The following is a 27856-nucleotide window of genomic DNA, read 5'->3' as shown; positions in this document are numbered from 1 at the left end:
AAAAAAAGGCACTAGGACTCTATGAGAGCAAAAAGAAGACAGGCCAAAGTAAGAGGAACAGCAACAGAGTATGCAGAAAAAAAACCGGAAAGAAGGTGGCTTGAAGCAATGTGAAAAAAACAAAACAGTTCCACCCCAAAATTTCGAGATACCACAAAGGGTAACCAAACAGAACCATGGCTGGAGAATTCAATTAAATGAAAAAAAACACAGTCATTTTGGCATCTTAGGGAGAAGAAATTGCTAATAATGCACTTGTCTGCTCTCACTTTCCTGTGTGGGAGAAGCTGCAAGAAATAAATCCCAAGTCTGAGAAGTTTCCCTGCACTTCAAGTACATAGTACCACCTTGGGTCTGGATCTGGATAATTCTGTTGTCTTGAATAAAATGAAGCCTTTGTACCAGTTTCAGTAATGCAGTACATACAAGGTCAATACATATAACTAGCCACAAAACTTCCCACAAAAGCCTGCCAATACATCACTTAGGGCAAAATGAGATTTCAGGGATGCTCAAATCCAGTCAGGAACTCCAGCCCTTGCAAAAGTAAACAAAATTCTTGCCTTAAGAAGAAAAAAGGTTTATGTGTGCAGCTTTTCCACTTGTGACTTCATCTACTTCTTCTTATGAAAACTTTCTACAAGAACACATTCCAAGTAGAATCATTCAAGCTGTATTCAAGTGTCCAGGAAATCCTATGTGGTTATGAAAGCTACCACCAAATGAGGAGCTTTTGCATCCAGCAGCCACAAAATATTCCCAGTCATGCAGCAGCGCTCCTGCATGGATTCTAAATGAAGTCATTTGAAACCATTTGATAGCAATGTTAAATATGACGCTCGCTACCAAAACACAACTTTATTGATTAAACACCAATTAAAAGATCAACTGAATGCAAGACAAAGACATTTCAAAGAGTGTGATGCAAGTTAGCTGTTAAATTTCTAAGGAGCTGTACAAGAAGGAGAGGTGGCAATTAAGACAAACAATTTTCTTTCACAAACTGCTCCGACACAGAAAGGTTCATGTAGAGGCTCAGGAGGTTTTCCATGCACTCATGCAATAGAAACATTCTTGAGCAAGTCCCATGTGAAGTATTGCAGAAATGGCTCCAATCACTCTCATGTTTAAATTTGAAAACATATGAAAGCAACAACAAATTTTTCTCTAGGATACAAATTTTTTTTTTTTTTCTATGAAGTCACTGGAAGTCCACCAGGAGGAAAATTTCTCCCACAGCAGCTAAGGTCAACAAAAGTCGTTCTTTGAAAGAGCTGTCAAACATTTCACTGATTTCCTCTCTCAACTCCCTCAGCAGAGGTACTGTGGACTTACCATCTGCATTCAGAATTCTCTCAAAAAGTTTACTCCAGAAGTCACTGTCAGGGGTCCTAAAATAAACAGAGCAGTTTTCAGTGGAACAATACACACACACACACAACGTGTCTATCAAAGTCTCCATCTAGTAGTTTAGTGATACTTCTCCATCAGAAGTATCCAGCACTAAACATCCCTGGGAGAACCATGCCTGAAATAATATTTTCACTCACCTGAGTAAATATAAAGGCAAACTAGGAATGTGTTGGTCATTTTATATGTATGGACCCCATTCTCTTTCTCCAATAGGTTTCTGGATAGTAACTACACAGGTCTAAACCAACTATTTATACAGTTGCCTCTTCTAGTATACCTGACCACTACCACCATTCACAGTAAGCCAAGGCAGTTTTAGTTTACAGGAATTATCAAGAACATTTTTGAACCAAACAACTTGGGAAACTCCTTTCATGAATAAAGGGCAGAGGTAAATCTTATTCTCCCACTTGCAAGCTAAGTTAACAGGGCAATATTAAAGGAAAGCTGCAAGAAAAAAAAAAAAAAGAAAAAGGTGGTTTAGAGCCAGTTTTGCTTCCTTTTTTCCCTGCCTTCCATCTGCCAGAGTTCTGTACAGATAATATTTTGGAGACAATTAATAGTAATAAATCCCCTCTCTCCCAGATGTACCCACACAACAGGAATAAAAAGGTTAAGTGACTCATTTAAGTCTCAGAAAACTGATATTAGAGCAAACCCTTTGTTCTTCAGTCTTGCACTGCTACTGACTACTGAAGCACTTTTCTCCCTTGAGCTAGGAGTTACAGTGGCTTTGAAACAAATTATCTGCCTCTGCTTTATCTAAGTGACTCACAAACAGCAGCAGCCAGTCTTAGAATGAATCCAGCCTCTACTATTTCACTGGTAACTCTTATATTTGCTAAAATAATTAAGTCAGTGCAAAACCTAACCAAGAAAAAATATGCAAGACTTGAGTCCATTTTCTTTGTGGAATTAGATGAGCAAGAGTTGTGGCAGAGGAGATGAAGTGTTGCTAAGGAAGTGTAAGGAGTTCTGAATGACAAAAATAGTCCTAAAAATTCAAAGGCAGCTTCTATATCCTGCCTCACATAAACCTGCACAGATGAAGTTTCCTAAAATAGTACAGTGAAAACAGAAAAAAATCACCATATCCATTCTTTAATAATGGTAAAAGCCCTCCCCTGAAAAACAGGCTGTCAGCATTGTACTTGGAGATGAAAAAAACAACTTGATCAAAATTTATATTCTATCTTGTTCTAAATATCTACAACAATGTTTCAGTGTTTTTCATTTTTCTGTCACCTTTTGAGTGGGTTCTCTTTTATTGAAAGCCACTGACTGTTGCTATAGGACACGTGAAAGTACAACACGAGCTACCTGCTATTCACAAGGTAAAGAAGGAGGTTTATTTTCTGACTCTAATTTTTATACTTTTCCAAAGGTGATAGTGGATTGGAAAGTGAATAGGCCACATCTCCAAAGACATTGGATAAACTACTAGTATATCATGTTTCTCTACTCCTATGAAGGAATGTAAAACAATATGTTGTTTATAGAAATTGTGTGGGAAAGTTTTCTAACATAATGTAAACTTAGAAGGCTTTAGAAAATCTTAAGAATTAGGGCGACAATTGACCTTGGAAGAAAAATGTTGTGCTCTACCCTGCAATTCCCCACTGCTTTGGTATTTTGCTGAACTGGTAGTAAAATCAGCAGCTCTTGCAGTCATTCTGTTATATCTACATTTGTTTAATAAAAATAATTAAGTCCTGTTTAAAAAGCTTTCTTAAGATAAGAGGGTCATGGTTGTTGTATTTAACACTAGTCAGTCTTCTAGTAAGAAGCCTCCTTTCTAGTTCAATACTTGAAGACTAATTCTAATTCAATACCTGAATTCTAAGAACCGTTTTTGAGGAAAGTTATTCTGTCAATACAATCCCTGAAAAAAATGCAAAAACAAACAAAAAAACACCACAAAACAAAAAAAAAACCAATAAAAAACAAAGCACTTAACAAACTGAAATGAACCTCAAAGAAATAAAAAAATCACTTTCCAAATCACCTGGAGAATTTTGAAGGACAGAAGCAATGTCATCTTAACAAAAGCAGAATTACTAAAAGCAAGAGGAAGAAGAATCCTGTATCTTCAGGAGTGTTACAAGTGCCATCAGTACGTGTGGCTGTATGCACAGGATGAAGTGCAAAATAGATCTCCATCAGCTGACTCTTCTCCCAGGGTTTATTCAATTGTGGAGCCTCTTCTTGTGGATGAAGGCTCCCTGCAGCAATGAATTTGCTTGTCACGGATTACTTGAAAGCTTCAAACTGACTACAGCAAGTGTCAGTAAGAACTAGACAGACTAAAAGATCCATGTGTGAATGGATACTGATTCAGTATAAATTCCTTATTCCCACATAAAGAAACACCTCATTTACACTGTTGATATAAGACTTCAGAACAATGTGTAACTAAAGCACCTATGCAGACATTTCTTGGAATAACTGATATTGAAAAGTAAGTATAGATGATGAATAGTAAGTCTATAACACTTTCAGAAGCAAAGCAGAAGAGATGGTAGAAAAGGAATTCCTTATTTGTACTCTGAACTCCCAAATTACAAACTGATGCACCCAGGTGAGCAAGAAGCCATTACAGCCTGGTTCCTGCTCCACAGAACTTGTGCCCAGACTTTATCTTCTTCCTGCTGTGTCTCCTTTAGCCCTTCACAGGTCCCCTCCTCAAGACTCCCGCCAATTTCTACCTCAGCCCAAAATCCTAATTTTTTCAATCCAGTCCCCAGCTTTAACTACAATTCCTTTCCAATTAACTCCTCCCCTCCAAATTCCACTGACAGCCAGCCAGCCCTATCCTTCCCAGCTCGGACATATACCCAGTAAAGGGAAAAAAAAAAAAAAAAAAAAAAAAAAAAAGGCATTTTTTCATCTGTACACAGCTTAAGAAGATTGGATTTTTTCCAAAGGCTGAATACAAAAAACTGGGAGATGTAAGCAGTGCAGGTTGCTAGGGAACTGGACAACTCCCACACTGGTGATGGGTTTTCTTAAAGCAATGGTCCTAGGAGTGATCCACGATCCTGAATCAGATACCTGTACAGCAACTGCTGTCATGAGTGCAGAGTTCTGGAAAATCCTTATGAAATGCCAAGGCAAGAAAACCTGCAGTGTGTGCCTAACAAAATAAACAACTGTTCAGTCTAAGAACAAACAAAGGGCACAGGAAGGCAGAGCAGACTTATAATCAAAACATGCGGCTAAAAGAGAGCAGTAGAATTTTATACCTGAGACAAACTGCAGCTTCCAAAAAGCAGCTGTTTGCACACTTGCATCTTAGATAACAGTTTTAAATTATTTTCTTTGCTGTACAAGTGTACTGTATCTACAGCTGTTACACCCTGCCATCAGTCTTAGTAGAATTAAAAAAAAAAAAAGCAGAAAGCCAAACAAATCCATTTCTGAGGCAACATGCTCATATGATCTTTGCCCCCCTCACCACCCACCCACTTAGAAACTTCTCCAAGCTTGATCTGTAAGGTGCAGAGACTAAGTCAGTCTCATCTGAAAAGATGAAAAAGCAAAACCATCTCAACCAGATTATTCATATTCAACTTAAAATTGTCTCCTATGCAGAACTGAGGCTACCAGTGAACAAGTCCAACAACTTCACCTTTCCGGCCCCACAAAATTAACACTTTTTGGCAAAAACAGCCCCAAGTTGTACATTTCAAGCTCTGAAGATAGTATCAGTATAAAGAAAATGAAGTTAGATGTCTCTTCTTTCCCAGCAGCCCCCTCTGCAAAAGGACTTACTTTGATAAACTTTGGCTGATTTTCCAGATGGAATTCTCCTGATAGACCTGGATATGATCCCCAAACAACATCAAATGGACTATATCTGCAATGCCAACCAAGTCTACCTGTAATCACATCAAACACCACAAAGTTCAATGTCTATCACTTTCTGCTCTTACTGTCTTCACACATTTAACTCAGAACCATTATTACACCAGAATCTTCCAGAGACCTGTTAAACAAAAAAACTTCTTAAGGTAAAATTCTGTTTTCATTCTAGGTTTCTAAATAAATTCAGTAGTTACAATCACTGAACAGCGCGGTTAATCTTTCACTTAATGCCAAAGTTTCCATCAGATGCAAAATTCTCTTTATTCAGTGTTTATTGATCAGAGATTTCCATGGCACTTGTAAATTTTAATTTAAGAAAATGGCTTTTGTAAAGGAAACAAAGAAATTACATGTCCTACTAAATACAGACTCACCTGATAAGGAAAAGAACTTTCTGCCAGAAGCTGCTGTCCATGAGGGGTCTGAGCAGTGGGAAAGTTATAGGGCAAGCTGACTCGAGGCAGTACCCTCAAATCCAGACTGTGAGTAAAATCCACCACCTTCAGAGCATTTGGCACTTCCTCATTAGAAAACGCATCGCAGATCCTGAGCAGAGAAAGCACATGAAGCTGAAGACGATCCAACAAACTTTTTATTTCTTTTAGAATTAAATTTAACAGCACAGCGAAGGTGAGTCTTAGCCATATCAATACTCCCCTCTGATGGCTGCTGTCAGAACTACTGCTGCAAGGGCTGCCCTGGATGGCAAGGGCTCACAGCAGGGAGCTCAGGGATCATAGTGCTGTCCCCACAGTAAGCAATAGGAACCAATAAAGGGTTGAGGCTGACGCTATTTTTGTATTTGTTACAGTTATCTGAAACAAAGTCTGTGGACTGTGGGAATAGTATGATGCCTTTTCACCGGTCCTGAAATTATGAGCCAGACACAGGTGATAAAAAGGGGTTACCTTTGTAAGGATTCTTATGGTACACAACACGCTGGATGAAAAGTATTGAAGATGTACAAATAACAAAGCAGATACAATCTTTATATGTTTAGAAAATTAGCATAACTGACAAGCATCCTCAATTAGAGACATAGGTGATGAGGCAATTCCCCCTGGTTCTACCCATTTCTGAACAACCCTCCTCAGATAGGAATTAACCTTAGTTTATGAATATGTGTCTCAAAGAGCTGGTTTTCAACCTTGGCTCTCAGAGAGCCTAACCTTGGACGCCAGGGCTTGGAGCCAGTGGGGAATTTATTTTGTCTTTCTGTCTAATAGAGTAGGTAAAATGCTAGCTACGACTGCAATAATAGGCTACAGAGCTACAAATATACATACGTAAAGAATATAGAGAATAGATAAAAGCAAAAAAGCAAGAATCAATTTGGAATCAGTGTAATGTTTTGCACTTCTCCCTCTCCATCTAAATCTCAGAATACTTGAGACAAAAAATAATTATGCTTGATAATACTTCTACAAACTTCTAGCCTACAGGTGAGAGAGGACAAACTGGAAGGGCAGGGAGGAGTATTCTATTGACAACTGCCAAGCCAACAATATCCACATATCACAGCTCTCACTACTACTCTTCTTACATACTTGTATGCTCTGAGCTTATTTTTTTTTTATGTTATACTATGCACTTATGCACTTGTCCTTTTGCTACCTGAAAAACCCCAAACCATTATCCTAAATTTTTGGCAGTTGTTTGTCTTATGTTTGCCACAGAGAAATCCAGCAGGAGGTATCCAAGCCCATCAAGCCACTATTAGATCAGTGACTTCCCAAATAGGATGCAGCACCCTAAGGGATGTGCAAGATAACCCATTGCAGGATGTGAAGAAAATATTAGGACTTGCATAGTACAGGTATGTAATTTATAAATAATTATGTAAATAAGTTATTAATAAAATGATCACAAAGAAATTATAAGTAAAATATATTGGGAATATGTATGTTAGATGACTGTAGGCTTAAAGTAAATTTAAATTTAATAGCTATTTTTAACATATCAATGATAACTTAGAACAGCCCCAGTGAATTTATGTAATGGAATTACATCTGATTCATTAGACATTCTGGTTACTGGCTTCCCACTGATGCCTGAAGTTTTAGCTTTTATGTATTTTTCATGTATTTGTGATTCTGTAGACTGTTAAATGCCTCAGTGTAACTTCCAGTACTTTCCCAGCTTTCCTTCCCACAATGAACAGGCACTTATTGACACATTCCTAAAATTTTCTTGTCTTGCCTGTAAGTTCTCCAAGGACACTTTATTTTGTACCACGTAATCCCTGACATAATAAAGGTATGGGAGGAGAGCACTACCCAGGGAGGAGATTACCAAACCAACTGCTCTTCTCATTAGACAATACTGGCCAGATATTCCAATTGCCCAGTCTTATCAATTGCAAGTATCTAAATTGGGGCACTGGTTTTTTTGCCATATTGTGTACCCGAAAGCACACAACCTTCCAGTAAAGGTTTGCTTTTATATTATCATTCTAACATGGTCTGGAAAAGTTTGTGCTTTATTTCCAGACACCACTCAGTTCACAGATCACATTCCAAGGGATATGTGGCTTTGTTAACATAACATGAGAAAGAGCTTAAAAAAGAAAATTAGGTCTAAGCATTAAGGTACAGGCTGGAATGCAGAGGAAGCTGAACATTTTGTTTAGGGTAACTGGATAACCCAGTCCCACCTGTCTTATGTCTTCAAATCTCCTGGGTTTCAGGTACATAAAGGCAAGTTACAAATCATATTGTAACTTACATTAGTGGTCCAGAACCTTGGTAAAGCAGAAACTTAAAAACACAGGTAATAATAGCAAAATCATTTTGTTGAGCTTAAGTTTTACAACATCAATGTATACTATTTCTACAGGAAGGCTTATTCCTAAATTAAGTGTTATCACTCTTATCAGAATACACTGGAGCCTAAAAAACCTGGACTGCAAAATCAGGCCTGTTTTGCCAGTGGACAGGTTCAGCACAAGAGGTTCAGAAACCAATTCAAGGAATAGCATCATTTTTTATAATTAGAAAGACTGTAAAGACTTACACAAGGAGAAGCTCAGCAATGTACCTCATCATTGCTACCAAGGATTGCCTACCCATTACACCCTGAGACTTCACCACCCTCCAGAGCCACACAGCAGCTGGGGGACCCTGTGGCAGCCAAGAAGTGGAAAGCGCCTCCCAGAACTGGGAATTCCTATGGGTGAGTCCACCCGCAGGCAAAGAGGCTTCCGACTGTGCTGGGACAGGGCCCAGCTTGGGCAGGGGGCAATAAACAAGCTCACACCACTTCCAGTGCAGGAACATCTGGGGTCAGCCTCCTCCTGGGTTCTTCCCAAAGCCTCTCAAGGCACAACCCAGGGAGTTGCCTTTGTTCCTACAACCCCAAAAACCCAGGTGTGGCCTTATCTAGTTTCTAAATACAGGAAGGTGAATACGTGTTTTGACAATGAGTGGATACATAGTTCATATTGCTAATGAATCTTTGTTAATGAGTAGATACAAATATAACATTTGGTTGGAAGGTTCGTCTAGAGGTCAGCTTTGGCTCGGGCCTGTTGTTCAGGCCCCAGTACTTCGGTATGCCAGCTCAAGGGTAGAAGTTACCGAAGCAGGGGAGCTGTAGCTGAAATGACTGCTCTGTACCCTCCCATAGTCATAGGCAGAGACAAACCTGTCTCCCAGAAAAAACACATCTGGCCTCAGATCTCCATGGACAATCTCCGCTTTGTGCAGCTTCTCTACCACATGCAGAAGATCATGAACAACCAAGAAGAGGATTTCCTTTGTGATGAACTTACGGTCACGGAGAATATCCTGAAAAGAGAATAAACATCTATCCCTGTACCCTTTGACCTTAGATTAGGTGAAATATTTATAGCTCACTTTTTGTTTCATTATTCATCTGTACAGAGGTAACAGTCCCACCATAAATTCAATATAATCAGATTTTGCTCAGACAGAATTGCAAGAACTGTAAGCTAGGAAACATTATTACTCAAAATTGGACAAAAGACCAGGAGGAGGAAATTGAACTGAAGACTGAAATCACTATTGAATTTCAGTCCTATTTGTATGCAACAATTCAAAATGCACTTACAAGACCTAAAGTGCAAATCATTCAGCAAGACATTAATTGCTATGACCTTGCTGTAGCTGACTGGAATGTATTGAAAGAGGTCAAGTTAAACAACAGCTTTAGATGCAAATCTTGCTATGGAATAAGTGGTTCTTGGCTCCAGTCCTTTATGACTCACAAAGACAGAAAATGTGAAAAATTGGTTCAAGATTGTCTCTGAGAAGCACATGATCTATGAATGAGAAACCAGAACCAACAGAGTCATTAACAGACAGCCCTGATTTGTACACAGATAAAAACCAGAGCATCTGTATTGCAGGATTAGACAGGAGAAGCTCTTCAGCAAGGAGCATAACACCACTCCAGACTCACTACTGGCACCCAAGCAGGAGTTTGGACCCTCCAGTTATTCTTGGTTTGTCTGTACTGACCATGAGTGTGAAGCAATTTGTATCCTTGTGCACAATGGCACAGCCATCCTGGTACAGGTAACAGTTGCAATTCTCACTGAAGCTCTGGTCAAAGTCAGAATTCAAACGCTTAAGTAACTCAAGGGTGATATAAAAATCCCAAGGCACAGGCTGAGAATACACCTACAAGAAGGTACATAAGAAGAACATTTATTTTTGGAATAAAGTGAAAATTGCTCATTTTCATATTATTCTCATCCTCTTTTTTTATCCCCCTCCCACTTGATCAAGGAAGACATTTTTCACAGTCAGAAATTTTTAATCTAGATCTTCAATTAGGAAGAGGACTTGAAGTAGCAAACTTCTTGAATGGATTTCGGAAATTAAAAGTTTATTACCAGTTCACACTTCTTGTACAATAACCATCATGTGTGTTACCTTTATTGCAAATCCCTTTACATCCCACTGGAAACTGCATCCAGTTGGAATGGCAAAAAACATCTTGTATTCTTCATTGTTCCAATATTCCATTTTGATGCAGTAAGTCTCATTTCCTGTGTTGAAAGTTTACATTCATAAACTGTCACAGTAAATAGCTCTTCCCAAGTCATTTCCCACCTGCACCACATAAAACTAAGAGGGTGGATACGAGCCATAATTCAAACCCATCAGAGCAAAAACTCTGCACTGCAGAGGGTCTGGCACACCTACCCAGCTCAATGTCTTTCTCAATCTCCATGTGAGGCAGAGCTCCAGCCTCCAAGTGAAAATCTGGAGAAGCAGCCAGTGATGATAACACAGAACCTAAAAGCTTTTTACGCTGTTCAGAGCTCCACAGGAACTGAGCTACATCATCATCTAAATAAACAAAAAACATGAACAGATGAGCTGAAATTGTGTTAACGCTCTGCAACTTGATTGTATCTGTCAGTAAAAGTAAACTGGATACTGGAAACTTTTGATCCACACTCTGATGTACTATTCATCTCCTAGCAAGTCAACTCATCTCTTTCCAATAGTTCTGGGAAGTCAATGTGACCCTTGTCTTTAAAACTGCCTTACAGACTTTTATCGTGAGGTTTAAAGGATTCTACTACTGTAGCATGATGCAAAATGTTACCTTTTCAAAGAAACAAAGCTCTGAATTATTTCAGCCACAGCAGAATTCAAACTCACTCTGCAAATCAACACTCATTTTCTAAATCTATGCCCACAGCAAGTGATTAGTTTGGGGTTTTTAAATTATGGGGTTTAGGGAAATTTAGTCCTTGGATTACAGCAGAGGTTTTATGCAAGAAAAGGAAAACAAAGTTGGACTTCAACTCTGCTGCTCACTGCAATGTTAAGAATTTAATGGCTTTTCTCTCCGGGAAGACACCTGTAGGACTGGACTTATCTTCCTTCATAACAGAACATAAGGTCATTCAATAGATGAGTTGATCTGTAAAAAAACCAAGGTAGCCTCAATGTTTACTCTGCTTGATCATTTGAGATAAAACACAAGAACTGGATGGCCTCTACTGCCTTTTCCCAAATGCCATGGCTGTAATGAGGGAGAACATTTTAAACTTTCACAGTACACATGTAAGGACCAGATTATATGTTATGCCCACACTTATTTGAAAAGCACTGCAGTAAGTATTGCTCAGGTTCTGTGAAAGATCCGCAAAATAGTGTAGGCTGGAGGCTACAATGTGTTCCAAGCTTTTGCCATCACAAACCTAGGAAATTTACTGGCATATTTTGCAGGAATAAACTGACAGATATCTGAAGTAATTTTTATTCTTTACACAGTATTAAGAATTACTATATCCAGGGTGAGAGCTGCAGGTCAAGAGAGATGTGAAGAAATTAAGAAACAAAGCAAATGGAAAGATCCAAAGTTTAAGAAAGGACCACTAAAACATCTGAACAAATGCTTTTTTTTTCTGAAGAGATTTTTCATCTTCCTCTAAAGTTTAGTACATATGATAAAAACAAGACACAGATCCATCCAAAATATCCCAGCTATTTCAGTGACGTGACTTCTAATTGTATTTTCATTCCACGTCCCAAGCATGCTTCATCATAAAATAGTCTGCAGGCACATGAGAACATAACTCTCCAGAGCAGATACACTAAAATTTCAAATACACAATTCCAATAAGGCACCATAGACCAAAACCAAAGGAATTAAAGAAGGCTGAACACCTTGAACACCATCATCCAACACACATCTAATTCCACAGGACAGATTTTGAAGGCTTTTTGTGACCATTTCTGTTCTAACTGTAATCTAAATATTTAGAACAGAAACAAACAATTTACTTTAACTAGAAGAAAAACAAGCAAAGAAATTGACTATTTAAGTATCAGTACTGTTTTCTCTCAATAGGAATAAGAAGGATATTGTGAAGTAGCACAAGAGTTCACAGCATAGTTAAAATGCAGATTTAAACCAAAATTATGCAACTTGCAGTAGACTCCAAATTCGTGTTCATCCTTTTCAAAGTAGTAGCTTATCAGCCCGTCAGGAGACACACAGTACGATGACAGAGAAAAAAGAAAGACAAACCAAAACAAAGCTACCTTAGAAGTTATTACTGCCATCCAGACCAAATTTTCAATTTTGGAATCTGACCTCATTACTCCTACAGACTGCCTGCTTTACTACCCTAAGTAACTTCTCTGTCACCTTAATACTGTTTGGAATGCTGAGAAGCATCCAGTACTGCACCTCACTGCTGCTTCAGACAAGGGAGACAAGTTCAGTCACCAGTCGTAGTAACAGGAAACACACAAACAGAGTAGGATACAGGAAGAGCAGAAAAAAACCCCACATTTAGTGACAGGTGCAAGTTATTTGTAGTGAGTGAAATTCAGGTTAGTACTAACCAGTAAGGTTTCCACCTCCAGAATCAGTAACCACTTCAGCAGGCAAGCTCTGAGCCAGCTCCAGTTTCTCACTGATCTGCAGGTATTTAATATCAGATGTTTGTGTAACAGAGGACAGAGAACCTCCTGAGACTGAAGCACCTGATGAGTGAGTGTCTTCCAGGCTTGCTTCCATGATTGGGCTGTAAATAAAGCCATCAAGTACTCAGCCTTCCCAAAGATATAAATTGTAATGTCAGACAGGGGACTAGGAGAGGATACTGTGCATGCCGAGATTTAATTAACATGAAGAAATTCTTTCCCATCCCCAGCAGAAACCCAGAAGTCATGTCAGAGTTTCATTTCAGTTTTGATGATTGATTATACTCAGAATCTTAGTGTAGAGATGATTAGATTAATCTTCTCTTCCACCAAATTTAACTGATACAACAGAAGACATCCTGAAAATTTATCACTACCTTTGCTACAAAATTTCAGTGCTTTCAAAGCAGTGAAGGGTTGGGTGGGAAATATTTCTTCCTAATTATAATCAGCAAGGTTTTCAAGGAACCTCTCAAGAAAAAAACACATTCAGCATGATCCATGTTTACATTCTAAGAGCCAGAAAATCAACTCAGCTCTAGATTAAGAAACCCCCATACCACAAATTATTATTCTTCACAATGACAAAAAGGTTATTCTTCTCCCCAGCTTTTTTACTCTGTAGAAGAACTAAACTATGAGCACTAAAAACATTTTATATAGTCAAAATAGGTACAGAAGCCAAGAGTAAAAAAGGAAGCGATGATTCTGCTCTTCATGTTTGATAATGAGGACAGAAAGCATTTATTTCTCTGTAAGTTATTTGGTTAAAAAAACCTCGTACTTAAGTCCCACAGCAGTAATGCAAAAAGCCAAGTGGGCTTGCTATTACCGCTTCAATCTGCTCAAGGCAAAGTAAAGCCTGAGCTACAGAAATTGCTCTCACCAGGATATTCTGGTCTTTTCAGAAAACTCCATCCTTAGCAACAGTAAAGCCACAACATGAAAGACATGCAGGAGAAATGGCTAAAGGTCCCTTACTGTTAATTACCTCAGTTTTTTGACACTGAGAGCTTCCGTGTATGCTCCTTCACACTCTGGTGTCTCCTGATTCAGAGGTGCACTCTTGGATTCTGGACTGTCTTCCTCCAGTTCACTCTGAGAGAAAGCAGGAGCTGGGAATCTCTGAGCTACCACCCCGTGAAAGGGCGTTGAGGCCAGGTGGGCAGCCCTGTTGAAGTCACACGTGTCCTCTGGGTTGGCACAAAGGGTCTTGTTCTTGTAGGAGCCTGTCACAATTGCATCCTCACTCAAACGTTCAATTCCATTCACCTCATCCTGGAAAAAAACAGAAGAGACTGTGAAAGCCTGCAGATTTCATGACCATTTTTTCTTTAGTTAAAGATGAACATTTCTCTACCCTTGCTTCCACTCCACCACCTTCCAACATGAAAAGGACATTCAGCCTTCATTAATTCTACTTATCACAGAATCCCAGAATGCTCCAGGTCAAAAGGGAACTTAAAGACCACTGACTTCCACCTTCTCACCATGGGAAGGGACACCTTCCACTAGACCAGGCGGCTCCAAGCCCCATCCAACCTGGCCTGGAACACTTCCTGGGACAAGGCAGCCACAGCCACAACATGGTATTTCCAGTATAATCTCATCATCAACCTGTTCAATTCCTGCCATGCCAGGCAGCAGTTTAGAATCCGTGGTTTTCACACGTGATGCCAGTCCAGACAAGCTGACTCAGTCTGACAGCAGCACGGGCTGCCTTGCTGTCCTCCTGGGCAGGAAATCTGCCAGGGGCTGAAGTGTTTCCTTACACAGGCTGCTGCTGCTGCTCTGCTTTCCTTGGCACTCAGAGAATCCACAGGATTACGAACAGAGAGAGGCTGACGGGCACTTTTCTGGCTATGATCTGCTGAACAACTAAGAAGAAGTTACAGTCAGTTACCTATTTATTAGAGCAGCTTCCCATCTCCAGCAAATTCCTCTCAAGAGCTTAAGTCTATTGATCACTTCAATCAGCCAATTTCTACTACAGAACTAGCAGTAAGCAATAATTACAGCTCTCCAGAATGAAGCAAGTTTATAGACCAGCTTAAATAGTTCCAGGTTGAAGATGAAGAACAGAAGAGTATTTCCTCATCATGGATTCTGAGTAATTAAATAAAAAAACCCAATATAAATAAAACAAAACACACCCCCCCACACATCCCTGCAGTTAATGCTTATTTCAGCTGCTACAGCAACAGCTTTGATGCTTCTGTTTTCCTTCCCTCTGAAATCCAGGTCTTGAATAATTCTACCTTATATTCTGATTTGTCAAAGCAGAGGATTCATCAAATATAGAGAAAAATGGAACAGCAGCTGGTGGGGGAAGCAGACCTACATCTGTAAAGAAAAACCAAGAGGCTCTTTCATATCCACAGTTCTTCCAAAATAGCATATCCAATACTACTTAAAATAGTTAATACACAGTTCTAAAAGTACTGCTTCTAACATGTAGTTACAGAGCTGGCATATAAAGAAAGCTATTTAAAAAGGTTTGGTTTTGCCACGTTCATGAACCACCCCTTTACCACCATATGTGAGCTAACTTGCTGTGTTTAGACTACGCTTCAGAATTTGTCCTTTTTTCTGCAAGACTGTCTCATTTCTCTGTTTCTCCTCAGAGTTTAAAAATGTATTTCTACTGTGGCTATCTGGGGACACATCAGGAGTCTGGATAACCTCTGTCAACAGCAACAAAAGTCAACTCCGATCAGAAGTAAAGTTCTTCGGGATTTGACCTTCTTGACAAAACTTACCAAAATCAACAATATACAATTTATGGATGCATTCCCCTAGTAAAACCTCTCAGGAAAAAGGACTTAAGGCAGTTATCAATCTCATTATAGCATTAAACTCTTCTGAAATGCTAGTAAGACAGCAAACATGAAAGATGGAAGAAAACTTTCCAGCTACTGAAAGAAAAATGCTCTTCTTCTTGAAAGTTGTTTCAAATAGTGACAGTTCTCAGATCTCAGACGCTCTGTGTTTTGCACAATAAGGTAAAAGGCACTACTAGCACACATACTGTTATTCTTCTTATCCACCTAAGCTTTGGGTTTTACTTTGCTGCCTTCTTGGTATTCATGGAACACTTTCCTTTAACCAGACTGTCTTGTTAATGGTAAAAAACTTGACTACTTACTCTCAGAACAAGATGGTTTATATAGTTGAGTATCTTCACAGATCTGGAATTCACTGTGAAAAAGATAAAAAAAACAAGTTTGTATTCTACAGACCCTCACAAAACGTAAGTAAACTCTGTAAAAAAGGCAAGCCAAGACGACAAATGCTTCTTGCAAGAAATTAAGATCCCTCAGACAAATAATCAAACATATGGAGAAAGAGCACAGATCCTGGTTACAGGCTGATGTCAAGGCTATACTCCATTCTACCTGAGAAAACAGGCTGCTAGTGATCCATGTTACTAGTCATACCTACATAGCCTCACAAGTGTTCTCCCTGCTGGCTAAAAAACACCTCTATTACCTTTGTGACTGAGGCTGTTTCTCCCCATATTCTTTTGCACTGGGAAAAGTAAATCCTTGCATTCCCAAAGGTGTGGAAGCTCCCATTACCTCTGCTGCCTGCGGAAACAAAGGCACATTTTGGTTCTACAGTGGTAGAATCGCAAGCCAGGCAAAAAGGCTCCAAAACCATGAAGATACTCCCACGTAGGCATTAAAACCCTGATAGGAAATGGTTGCCTTTAGCCACTTTTATTTGTACTTAGCTTACCTGCACAAAGAAAGTAAAGTCCACTTTTATTGCATAGTGAAGTTAAAAGGCATAATTTACTCTTTGCAACCATATTTATACTTTTATAGGAGATTTTATTTACTCTGTAACTGTTAAGGACATATGTAAGTAGTTAGGTAGCCTAAAAAAGTCACAACTCTGTTTCGTTATTTAAAGTACTTACTGTGAAGGCATTGTTTTGGAAACAGGGAAGGAAGAGAAAGAAAGAATATACTTTACTAGCGAAGAATCCTTTCAAAAAAAGTTTAAAATGTGTTAGAAGAATATCAGAAATGCTTTCTTTTGGCTTTTTTGGGTACTTTTATTTAAAATTGCATCTACTTGCAGATAAATGAGTACAATACCTGTTCATGTGGTTGTGGCTGCTTGTCATCTTCTTTCTTCTTTAATTTCTTTTCCAGCTCTTCAATTCTCCTTTGTATTTCTTCCTTCTTCTGTTCGATGGCTTGTATTTCATCTAAGTAAAAAACACCTCTAAGGCCCAATGCCTATTTCACATACAATTGGTGGCTGCAGCCTAAATTGTCAAGGGGCCGAAACTTCTGGTGGTATTGCCCTGTCCCACAGCTTCCATGTAAAGCTATTGAAGTGCTACTGTCTCTGTACCTTGCAGCAGTTAAACAACTACTCCAGTAGAAAAAGCAGCTGCAATAACAGACAGAAGCAAATACAATTTCATTATTCCATCTGGAATGCCCTACTTGCTCCAGCCCACTTTGGAACATACCCTCATCTTTCTTTCTTGCTTTCTTCCTGTAGATTTCAGCTCGGATCTCTTCAAAGGAGAATTCATCCACTCCAGCATAAACTTTCTCTTTGCAGTACATCACCATCTCTTTCTTTGCCTGAGCGTCCTGTTGCTGATGCTGCACACGCTGCAGTGGGTCCTCCCGCTCCTCAGGTTTGCGAGTACTTAACACACAGTTTATGCTGGGCTCAATTTTGCATGGAGTCCTGAAGAAACAAGAAGTTATTACTTGGGCTTTGTGAACTTCACTGTAGCACAGAAAAGCAGGCACAGGATACAACAGATTTCAGAACCTGTTTTTGGAGTAAAGACATTTTATTCCATGTTTCGAAAAAATACAAAAGAAAATTGGAATGAGTAACACCAAACTACTCAGAATTGTGTGACAACTAAAAGAAAACAAACAACCAAACACAAATCCAACCTAAAGTGATTATAATGTACAGTCAAAAACAAATAAAATTCTTATAATGTCTGAACTGCCGTGCATCCTGAAGCAGGATCTGTTCAATTTAGCTCTGTTGAGCTGTGTGACCACAGGCAAGACAAGTCCCGAAACTCTGGTTTGTTGGATGGTTATCAGGGAGAAAAGGGACACAGGAGAAAAAGGACTTAAAAATGGATAGTCTTGGGCCAGATGAAACCTATATGCTAATTTCAGGAAAGAAGAAATGCTGGTACAGCATTACAAACACCAGCAATCCAGCTGGATAAAGTCAGTTCTGAGAGTGATCATGAGGCAAACAGGTGCTCCTAATGTTTGGGATTTTAAAGCTTTATTGGGGGAGTGTGCGGATCAATATCTAGATCACAACAGGGACCTCTGCCAAGAAACCTCGATGACAGCGGATGCTGTGATTTGCACAATATATCAACAGTTTCAGCATAGCACTTCCACATTTGGCAGGTAATGGTGGTATCATAAGGAAATTGATTCTAAGACAAAAAAATAAAAAAGTACTTTTAAGATTTCAACAACAGTATCTAAACCTACATACCAAGTGTCTGCCTAAGCTACTTAGAGCTCACATAGCCTGGTGCTCAGTTCTACCCACTCCATCCCTCTCTCTGCTATGAAAAGCTGCTGCCTTCCATAAGTAACAAATCTTCATCCTAGAGAAATGGGAATGCCAAGAGATTGACCCTCTGATGTGGCATCACTGACTTGCATGAGAAAGAAACAGTCTTACACTTTAAACTGGAATGCAGATTTTACTTATTTGTCAACTAAACAATGGCACCGCCACAGGCACAGACATCCTGCAGTCCACATGCAAATCCCTGCTGCTCACCACCTCTCAGCATTCCTGGGTTCCATGCAATTCAGACCTCTGGGAACTGTCACTAATACCAAACAGTCTTTTCCACTCCTCTCTCAGAAGGAGCCTGTCTATTCCCTGGCCATTGTTAGCCACAGAAAGGTAGAGCAACCTTGCAAAATAATGTGTTTTCCTCTGCTCTAACTGAACCACCCCATCTCCTGGGATTTATCAGCATTTCAGGGAGCACTGTACAAGCAGCACACTCACTCCTCCACGACCTAAGCAACACTGTTGGCATGGCAACTCTGACAGCTTATTTCAGAATAAAACTCCAGATATGCTGAGCACAGAGTTCCCAAGACAGAAAAAAACCCACCACATTTGCTGCCTCCATTTGGGCCTCTTTCACAGCAAACAGCACCCTAAGACAGGTAGCTTGTGGTTTTGTGTATACACACTGAGTTAAGCTATTAAGCTCATTAGCATATATGAATATGATATAGGCCCCCACATCATGAGCAGCACTGAACACTTCCCATGTCCTTATGCAACCTCTGCTGAAGCCTCTGTCATCAAGCTGCAGCACTAATTGCTTCCAGGCTGACAGATTTTTAAATTCTTCTAGCTCAAGAGGCTTAAGTACTCAGCAAAACCAAGTCCAGTTTTAGACAGCAGCTTTGAGAATTCCAAATGCAATCCCCACAGCTCCAACTCAAGACTCACATCATTTGGGGCTGAGCTGACTCATCCACAAAGGGGGTGAAACTGGGCAGTGGGTGGGGCACTTCCAAACCAGAGCTCACAGAGCTGCGAGGACGCTGCGGAAGGAAAGGCAACATTAACAACACAGCGATTCATTTCACTCTCCACATCCCTCTGCATTCTGCAACTCCCTTTTCCTCATCTTCTGCTCATTTCGAGGTTTTCTTTTATAGAAAATTTAACTCGATGGAGACTTTTCCAAGATGAATTCTCTTCTGACACAGTCACAGCCCACCAGCTGACCATTGGCAACTAAAAGGCAAGGCATGCACTTCCTGCATGTCCTCCCCAGCCCCAGTTCCTCTTATTCTAAGGGAATGTTTTGTACATATTGAGGGAGATATAGACACATTAACCTGGCCAGGCTGGGTATTCCTTATTTTCCACAGATTCCACAGTTATTATTTTACAGCCAAGATTGTCCCAATTGTATGATAATATTCATTCCCAGTCCAACAACAACCTCCAGACTTGGAGTGTGTTTTTTTTCTCAATTTTCCCATCAGAGGCCATTACAGCACCACAAAAACGCCGTAACAGTTCCTGTGTTCCATTAGTAAAGAGAAGAGGTAGAATTTAGTCTGACAACAAAATACTCTCATCTGTCTATTGCAATTGCCTGAGACTCTTCAGCACAAAAAAAGCTATGTGCTGGGAATACTTCAAAAACTCACTCCTCTTTTCCATCATTTCCCAAACTGCTTCCTGGGGCATCTTGAAACCAACAGGAAGAGAAACCACTTCTTCCCTCTGCAGATTTTAAAATGTCAGAGCATTCACCAAAGATTATTCCTGAACTGCCCTTCAGTGGGGCGGAATTAAACATCCTTGTCTCTTCTATCAGAAACAGGATATTTTATTTAATTAAATCTAAGAAATTTCATTAAGAGGGGAGCAGAGACTACTCTAAGGGCAGACATTAAAAGAAATATTGAAGCATTCAGAGACCACAATGAATGTTTTAAGCAGCACAAACAGACAGGTAAAAGAAATTTTATGTTAATAATTCTTCCTCGCTCTTCTCACCTATATTAAATCCATGACTTAGTTAACTTTTCCATTCATTTAACCAAACTGCTTTCTATCTAAAAACAATGTTCCTGGAGTTTCCCTAAATTTTAGCCTGGTTGCATCCCTCCCCCATTTGAGCATTTGTTACCAAGCTTCACTTATAACAATGTCCATATTGAGAAGATTAAAATATTTTCATCTCGATGCCCAAGGTTTTTAGCTTTTATGTCTTCTTCATGTGTTTGTGATTCTGTAGACTGTTAAACGCCTCAGTGAAACTTACAGTACTTTCCCACATTTCTTTCCCACAGTGAACAGGCGCTTACTGACACATTCCTAAAATTTTGTTATCTCTTGCTTGTTACTTCTCCAAGGACATTTTATTTTGCAATCATTGGCATAATAAAGGCAGGGGAGGAGGGCAAAAGACAGAGGGGAGATTACCTAACCAACTGCTCCCCTCATTGGACAACACTGGCCAGATATTCCAACTGCCCAATCCAATCAATTGCAAGGATCAAATTCTGAACACCGGCTTTTGCCATATTGTGTACCTGAAGGCTTTCAAGGAAAGCTTTGCTTTTACACTGTCATTGTAACGTGGTCTGGAAAAGCTTGTGTTCCACACCACATGACCAACAGAACAGACCACAGGGGACACAAGCTTCATAAAGACACCGTACGACATCCAGGCATCAATCTCCTGACTTGCTATTCTCCTTTTCTCAGCTACAAAGAACGTGGCAACACTGGGGCTTAGCTGAGCACCTGCGAAACAAACCTGAGCTCACAGGCTTGATTCCCTTCACACAAGGTCTTCCATCACTTCTCTAGAACAGCCTAAACACCTGAAGCAAAGCTGTTCCTTTTGATGTTTACTTTAAGCCATTGGAAGCTACTCTCTGTCATCCTATTGCCAGGATAAGTACTCCATTGATACAGCACTTGCATTCTTTTGATCTGCGCTCTTCTGTTTTCCTCACAAGCACTTCTAAACAAGATGTGCAGAATGCTGCACATGCCTTCTTTGCACAAGACAGCCAGCAGTCCTTCCTTCAGGTTCTATTTTCCAAAATATTTCAGCTCTTACGCTTCTGTCTTACTGATTTAATTAATGCCTGGCTTCTCTCCCCTTCCCTGGATCATGTTTTGCCTCTTACATTCCTTTTCTGCCCCCCAAACATTTCAGCAAGCCACCTCTGCCAATTCTTCTATTTAGCAATAATTCCCTTTTCTTGATTTTAAAACTCCACAGAGTTTTTGAACCTTATTTGAGCAATATCAGCCTGCTAAACTTGAACAGAGTACACATGGCCAGGGACTCTTTAGGAGAGTATCCATTCACAAGGGCATGCAGTGACAGGACAAGGGGGAATGGCTTTAAGCCAAAGGAGGGTGGCTTTGGATGAGATACTGGGAAGAATTTCTTCCCTAGGAGGGTGCTAAGGCCCTGGCACAGGTTGCCCACATAAGCTGTGGCTGATCCATCCTTGGGAGTGCCCAAGGCCAGGTTGCATGGGGCTTGGAGCAACCTGGGCTAGTGGAAGGTGAAACCAGATGATCTGTAAGGTTCCACTCAATATAAACAATTTCACAATTGCATAATTTAATCTGCATTTGCAATAGACACAAGCCACAGGCAAAGGAGAAAAACACAGCGTCTATTTCAGGGTTTAGAAATCATCAACTTAGACACACCTTCCTCTGTTTTCCCCATCCCTTTTGAGCCTCCTTACCCTGCCAGAGTTCCACGGTCCTGCGCTGAGTTCATTCTCCTTGGCCCTGGGAACTGGAGGTGCTGGCCATGACTGTGCGGTAAGTGTGGGAATCTCAGGTCCAGACACAGAATTTTCATCGAATACAGCAAAAGCTGGAGTATTTGGAAGCTGTAGAGAAGCCTGAGGCTGGCAGCTTCTGTTTGGGTTCATGACTATAAGCAAGAAGATTTATGTCAATTAACCTTCAACCATCTCATTAAATTGCAAATCTCACTATAAATAGATTTAACTCCTTCCATAACATTTTTTTTAGCTCTTGAATGTACCTTTAACTACATCTCCAACACGACTAATGGGGGCTCTCACTTTCTTCTTCCCTCTGCCTTTGAGATCTGCCAGCGAACTTCTCTGAGGCTCTGCAATTTCCAGCAATCCCATATTGTCTCCATCAGGACTTTCTTCAAGTGCCAGTAGTGTCTGCCGAGAAACACGGGCCTGAAACTGCCTAGAAAAAAAACATTGGAGAAGTCAGCATAGCCTTCCCTATCCCCGGAGCCCAGGTGAGCACCTACACTCTTCCCTTACTTGTGATGAGCCTGGAGTTTGTCCAAAGGCTCAGCCTTGCGCTGAAGTCCTTCCTGGAATATCAGATCTGCTTTCCTAAAGCTGCCCCTGGCCTCGAGTGCTTCTGCCCAGGTGATGTAGAGTGGGGCCAGCGTAGTGCCAATCTCCTGGCTGTGCAGGTAACCATACAGATCCAAGGGCTCGTTGCAGCAATCACCCTGAAATGACCCAAGTATGTTTGTAATCACACTGCAGCAGGGTCCCAGTCAAAATCTGCATTTCAATGCCTCCAGCAAGACCCCAGTAATTTCAATACAAGTCTGACAGGAGCAGCTGTAAGTCCGGTACACAGAATTTTATCATTTCTTATTCAAATGTGAGGTAATCCAATGAATGAATTGCACCATATTAATGTTCTTGAGAATGAACAGTTATTTTAGCTTCAGATGAAGTATAACATATTTCTTGCCACTTTTGGAATTGGTAGATTACCTCAGCAAGCTAAAGCTGGGGAAAAGTTGCTTTGTATAAAACTGGACAACAAAAATTACAGCAATGGAGAGACAGGACCAGAACACACTTAGCTTGCTTTAGAGTTTAACAGGATGGGGATAGAAGACAGCTAGAAGCTAAAATACCTGGCACGACAGATATATTTTAGATGCTGTATCTTTAAATCATTTCTCTTTCTCCTTAAATAAATATTTGAACTCTATTTATTCAAGGCAGCTTTTTCAAAACAAAAACTTCTAGCGTTTACAGTTGTCTAAAGTGAACAACCCTAAAAAACAGTCTGAAAATTAGAAGCAGAAGTCAAAAGTAACATCTGTAGAAAAATATGTCTAATATTGCACTTGTACAACACTGTTTGACTCTTGTCACCAGAATCAACTTTGCTGCATGCAGACAACATGACAAGGTCCCAAAGAAAAGCAGTACCCAAGAGATGTTCCCCAAAGCACTCACAAACTTGAGCCAGAGATTAAGATAGCGAGGATCTTTGTAGTATCGCTGCTGCCCATGGAGGGCTTGCACTGCCCTTTCCAGAACTGCTGCAAGGTTGCCATCCTTGCCACCCCCAGGGAAGGCCTGCTCTGTCCACTTGATGTACCTAGAGACAGAATGTGATCATAGCAAGTCAGTTCTTAATAAGCCTCTGTAAAATATAATGAAATCAAGAAAAATGTAGGCATAACAATGAAACACAATATAATATTTAAACACAATTATAAAACTTAGCTTTCAATGAGTTTCTTATTAAATTAGAATGTGTTTCCCTTGCTTTTACATGGATACGTGACTATTTAACTTTTTTCTGAAATAAAGAAAAACTTACCGCTCCCACACATCCAGAGGGTCATCTCCACAGTAAAATCGTATTTCTGCTTCAAACTCCCTAAAACATAACATTATTCATCCATAAATACATTTGTATCACTGTAAGTTATCTTGTATATTACAAATTAAGAGTTAATTATTAATTAAAAAGCACAGCCAAATCTCCCTAGCGTTTGCTGTTTAAATGCTCCATTGCAAAACAGAAAATTTGAAGTCTGTACTACACAATACCTGCACTGAGTAGTTCTAAAATCCTAGAGCATGGTAATAGCACACACATAAATTACTAAACTTCTTTTACGCCTTTTTAATGCTTATGAGATTAGTACAGTTAAAGAAGATATAGATAAAATGAAAAGGGAGGAAGATAAGGGGAAAGGAGATGGTATAACATCACTTACTGTTTTTTAAGCTGCACAGCAGTGTGGCTGGAAGAGTCCTGCTGAGACAGTGCCTCTTGCAATCTGGACATCACCCGTCCCTGCCTGAGGGGCTGCACATTCTCCTTGCTCAGCTCCCACTCATGGCTGTCCTCCTGGGACATGACCACCTCTCCTCCAATCCTGAATGCTTCTCCTTTAATCCTGCATTTAAAAAGAAATTGATACCTCTAAGGCTGGGTACTGACCTGAAACCTGAGAGAGACAGCTTTCCTAAGCTCATTCACCCCGAATTTCTGTGCAGCCAAACCACACTGCTTAGATACCCAACTATTAGAGGGACCTGGGGTTTAATTACCCCCGTCCGGAAATAGACGAAAAAAAAAAAGCCCATGTTGACAGTGAAGAATGGCAAGCAGGCAATATTATCAGCAAAGACTAAGCCACCTCCCTCGCTATCGATTCCTCCTTTCCTGCCCCGAGACCCCCACATCCTCCTCACAGGGTCTGCCGACGGCTGCGCTCCGGCCAGGGGGAGCCTCAGCCAGGCTTGGTCGGGACCCTCTGGTCCTTCCCCAGTCAGACGAGCGGTTGCAGCAGGCGGGGGGCACAGCCCAGCCTCGACTCCTGCCGGGGGGCGGCGGGGCACAGCGGCGGGGACTCCCTGCTGGCACCCATGGGAGGTTATTGCTTCCCCGGACGCACCGCCCCACGCCGGGACCGGGCACCCCGCGCTGTCCGGGCAGCCCCAGCGCCGCGCCGGGCAGAAAAACACGTCTCAGAGCGCCAGAGCCGCGAGCGCCAAGTACCTCACACCCTAAAGCCCTTCACGGGTCCCACACAGACACAGCCCCTCCGCCCTACACACCTCACAGCCCCTCACAGACCCCACACAGCACCTCGCAGACCCCCAGAGACACCCACAGCCCCACACACCCCACAAATTCCAGCCCCTCACGGACCCCCGAGTGCCCCTCAGCCCCGCGCGCCTCACGAATCCCGCAGCCGCACAACTTAGAGCCCCTCAGCCCCACAGGAATGCCACAGATCCCCCACAGCTCCCCAAACCCTATACACGCTTCATGGCTCATCAACCCCACAGGGATCCCACAGCCTCTCTCAGCCCCTCACGGATCTCCGAGTGCCTCTCAAGGACCCCAGAGCTCCACGCACCTCACAGCACAAAAGGCCGCCTCAGTCCCTTATAGACCCCACAACCATGAGCCCCGAGCACCTCGCAGCCCCTCACGGACTTCTCAGCCCTCCAGATCCTCGAGGGCCCGTCACGGCCCACAGCCCCTCAAAGACTCCACAGGTTCTCAGCCAACTCCAGCCCCACAGGCGCGCGCGCCCCCCACGGACCAAACAACCCTCAGTCCGCGCACTTCGCAACCCCTGAGACCCCTCGGTCCGTCAGGGACTCCACAACCCTCAGAGCCCGCGCGCGTCTCACCCCACAGGGCCACAACCCTCACGGACCACAGCGCACCTCAGGCCGCCTCAGTCCCGCGAAGCCCTCCCAACCGAACGTGCAGCACACAGCGACGCGAGCCGCCCGGACCGACACAGGACCCCAGCAGCGCAAAAGCCGTAACGGCGGCGCCGCCGCCTCTGAATTCAAACCTCTCCCACTTCCCCATTGGCCGCACCCCGCCCCACATGATTGGCGCCGGCCTGCGTCGCCACGGGGCGTCACGGGAAATGTAGTTCCCGCCTCACCAGCGGCGGCGGCGGGAAAAAAAAACCAAACTTATAAATAATGCGCTCGCAGTTAATCTCATCTGAAAGGAATACTCCTCTTCCTGCTCCCATGTGTTCCAACCCTTTCCCTCTGCTAACCGCTGGCACTCGCAGATTATCCACTTTATTACTGGGTTTTAAGTTCATACTGTCATTTTTCCTGAGGCACTCACCTCAGGCAACTGGCAATGTGTTCTGCTTTAGTGTCACAGAAAAACCTCGCTTTTGGGGTATCCCTGAAAAATAAATGGGTTGACACTCCCAAAAGTGGTTCCCAGAGGCTGTGTTACTATGATCCTTAATGACATTAATAACCTTCTCTCTACAAGTATAAAATCAACGGGTGATTCTGCTCTTCATGTTTGATAATGAGGACAGAAAGCATTTATTTCTCTGTAAGTTATTTGGTTAAAAAACCTTGTACTTAAGTCCCACAGCAGTAATGCAAAAAGCCAAGTGGGCTTGCTATTACCGCTTCAATCTCCTCAAGGCAAAGCAGACACTGAAATGGCTCTCACCAGGATATTCTGGTCTTTTCAGAAAACTCCATCCTTAGCAACAGTAAAGCCACAACATGAAAGACATGCAGGAGAAATGGCTAAAGGTCCCTTACTGTTAATTACCTCAGTTTTTTGACACTGAGAGCTTCCGTGTATGCTCCTTCACACTCTGGTGTCTCCTGATTCAGAGGTGCACTCTTGGATTCTGGACTGTCTTCCTCCAGTTCACTCTGAGAGAAAGCAGGAGCTGGGAATCTCTGAGCTACCACCCCGTGAAAGGGCGTTGAGGCCAGGTGGGCAGCCCTGTTGAAGTCACACGTGTCCTCTGGGTTGGCACAAAGGGTCTTGTTCTTGTAGGAGCCTGTCACAATTGCATCCTCACTCAAACGTTCAATTCCATTCACCTCATCCTGGAAAAAAACAGAAGAGACTGTGAAAGCATGCAGATTTCATGACCATTTTTTCTTTATTTAAAAGATGAACATTTCCCTTTCTTCCACTTCACCACTGCCAGGGGCTGAAGCGTTTCCTTACACAGGCTGCTGCTGCTGCTCTGCTTTCCTTGGCACTCAGAGAATCCACAGGATTACAAACAGAGAGAGGCTGACGGGCGTTTTTCTGGCTATGATCTGCTGAACAACTATGAAGAAGTTACAGTCAGTTACCTATTTATTAGAGCAGCTTCCCATCTCCAACAAATTCCTCTCAAGAGTTAAAGTCTAATGATCACTTCAATCAGCCATTTTCTACTACAGAACTAGCAGTAAGCAATAATTACAGCTCTCCAGAATGAAGCAAGTTTATAGACCAGCTTAAATAGTTCCAGGTTGAAGATGAAGAACAGAAGAGTATTTCCTCATTATGGATTCTGAGTAATTAAATAAAAAACCCCAATATAAATAAAACAAAACACACACCTCCACAGCAGTTAACAGCTATTTCAGCTGCTACAGCAACAGCTTTGATGCTTCTGTTTTCCTTCCCTCTGAAATCCAGGTCTTGAATAATTCTACCTTATATTCTGATTTGTCAAAGCAGAGGATTCATCAAATATAGAGAAAAATCAAACAGCAGCTGGTGGGAGAAACAGACCTACATCTGTAAAGAAAAACGAATAGGCTCTTTCATATCCACAATTCTTCCAAAATAGCATAACCAACATTACTTCAAATAGTTAATACCCTGTCTTAAAAGTGCTGTTTCTAGCAGGTGTCCATCGTACCATGAGGAAATTGATTCATAGACAGGGAAAATAATGAACTTTTAAGATTTCAACAACAGCATCTAAACCTACACACCAAGTCTCAGCCTAAGTTACTTAGAACTCACTTGGCCTGGTGCTCAGTTCTACCCACTCTGTCCTTCTCCCTGCTATGAAAAGCTGC

The 27856-nt window shown here is 41.4% G+C and overlaps 1 protein-coding gene across 5 annotated transcripts; it reads right to left on the bottom strand.

The window, feature by feature from the left end:
* Positions 1–843: 843 nt before the first annotated feature.
* BUB1B (BUB1 mitotic checkpoint serine/threonine kinase B) lies at positions 844–27583 on the bottom strand. Of its 5 annotated transcripts, XM_072929600.1 has the most exons (26): positions 27389–27577; positions 27006–27111; positions 26595–26881; positions 24253–24435; positions 23850–23909; positions 23480–23624; positions 22535–22731; positions 22276–22454; positions 21968–22161; positions 19182–19276; positions 17176–17402; positions 16793–16905; positions 16179–16276; positions 15835–15887; positions 15274–15373; positions 14948–15034; positions 14462–14567; positions 13681–13967; positions 12609–12790; positions 10446–10592; positions 10173–10288; positions 9756–9917; positions 8920–9062; positions 5652–5823; positions 5185–5291; positions 844–1391 (listed from the first exon to the last, which is right to left on the bottom strand). In XM_072929600.1, the coding sequence occupies exons 4-26, from the start codon at positions 24393–24395 to the stop codon at positions 1202–1204; spliced, it is 3303 nt and encodes a 1100-aa protein (XP_072785701.1). In that variant the 5' UTR covers positions 24396–24435; positions 26595–26881; positions 27006–27111; positions 27389–27577; the 3' UTR covers positions 844–1201. The 5 variants fall into 5 exon arrangements, with proteins under 5 accessions (XP_072785701.1, XP_072785699.1, XP_030129565.4 ...); XM_072929598.1 differs by lacking the exon at positions 15274–15373 and having other exon boundaries at positions 14948–15032; positions 27485–27583; XM_030273705.4 differs by lacking the exon at positions 15274–15373 and having other exon boundaries at positions 14948–15032; positions 27389–27576.
* Positions 27584–27856: the final 273 nt, after the last annotated feature.

Source organism: Taeniopygia guttata, chromosome 5, assembly GCF_048771995.1.
Source record: "Taeniopygia guttata chromosome 5, bTaeGut7.mat, whole genome shotgun sequence".
Classification (NCBI taxonomy): domain Eukaryota; kingdom Metazoa; phylum Chordata; class Aves; order Passeriformes; family Estrildidae; genus Taeniopygia; species Taeniopygia guttata.
The sequence above is the reverse complement of the archived record's forward strand: the minus strand, read 5'-3'. Positions and strand labels throughout refer to the sequence as shown.

What these genes read in the sequence shown, in the direction of transcription:
- BUB1B (XM_072929600.1), bottom strand. Translation starts at nt 24,395, where the DNA reads ATGTCCCAGGAGGACAGCCATGAGTGGGAGCTGAGCAAGGAGAATGTG. An exon ending in GCTGTGCAGCTTAAAAAACA is followed by an intron (nt 23,910 to 24,252) that starts GTAAGTGATGTT and finishes GTTATGTTTTAG; the next exon opens with GGAGTTTGAAGCAGAAATAC. An exon ending in CTCAGTGTCAAAAAACTGAG is followed by an intron (nt 12,791 to 13,680) that starts GTAATTAACAGT and finishes CTTTATTTACAG; the next exon opens with CCCAATCATGGAAGCAAGCC.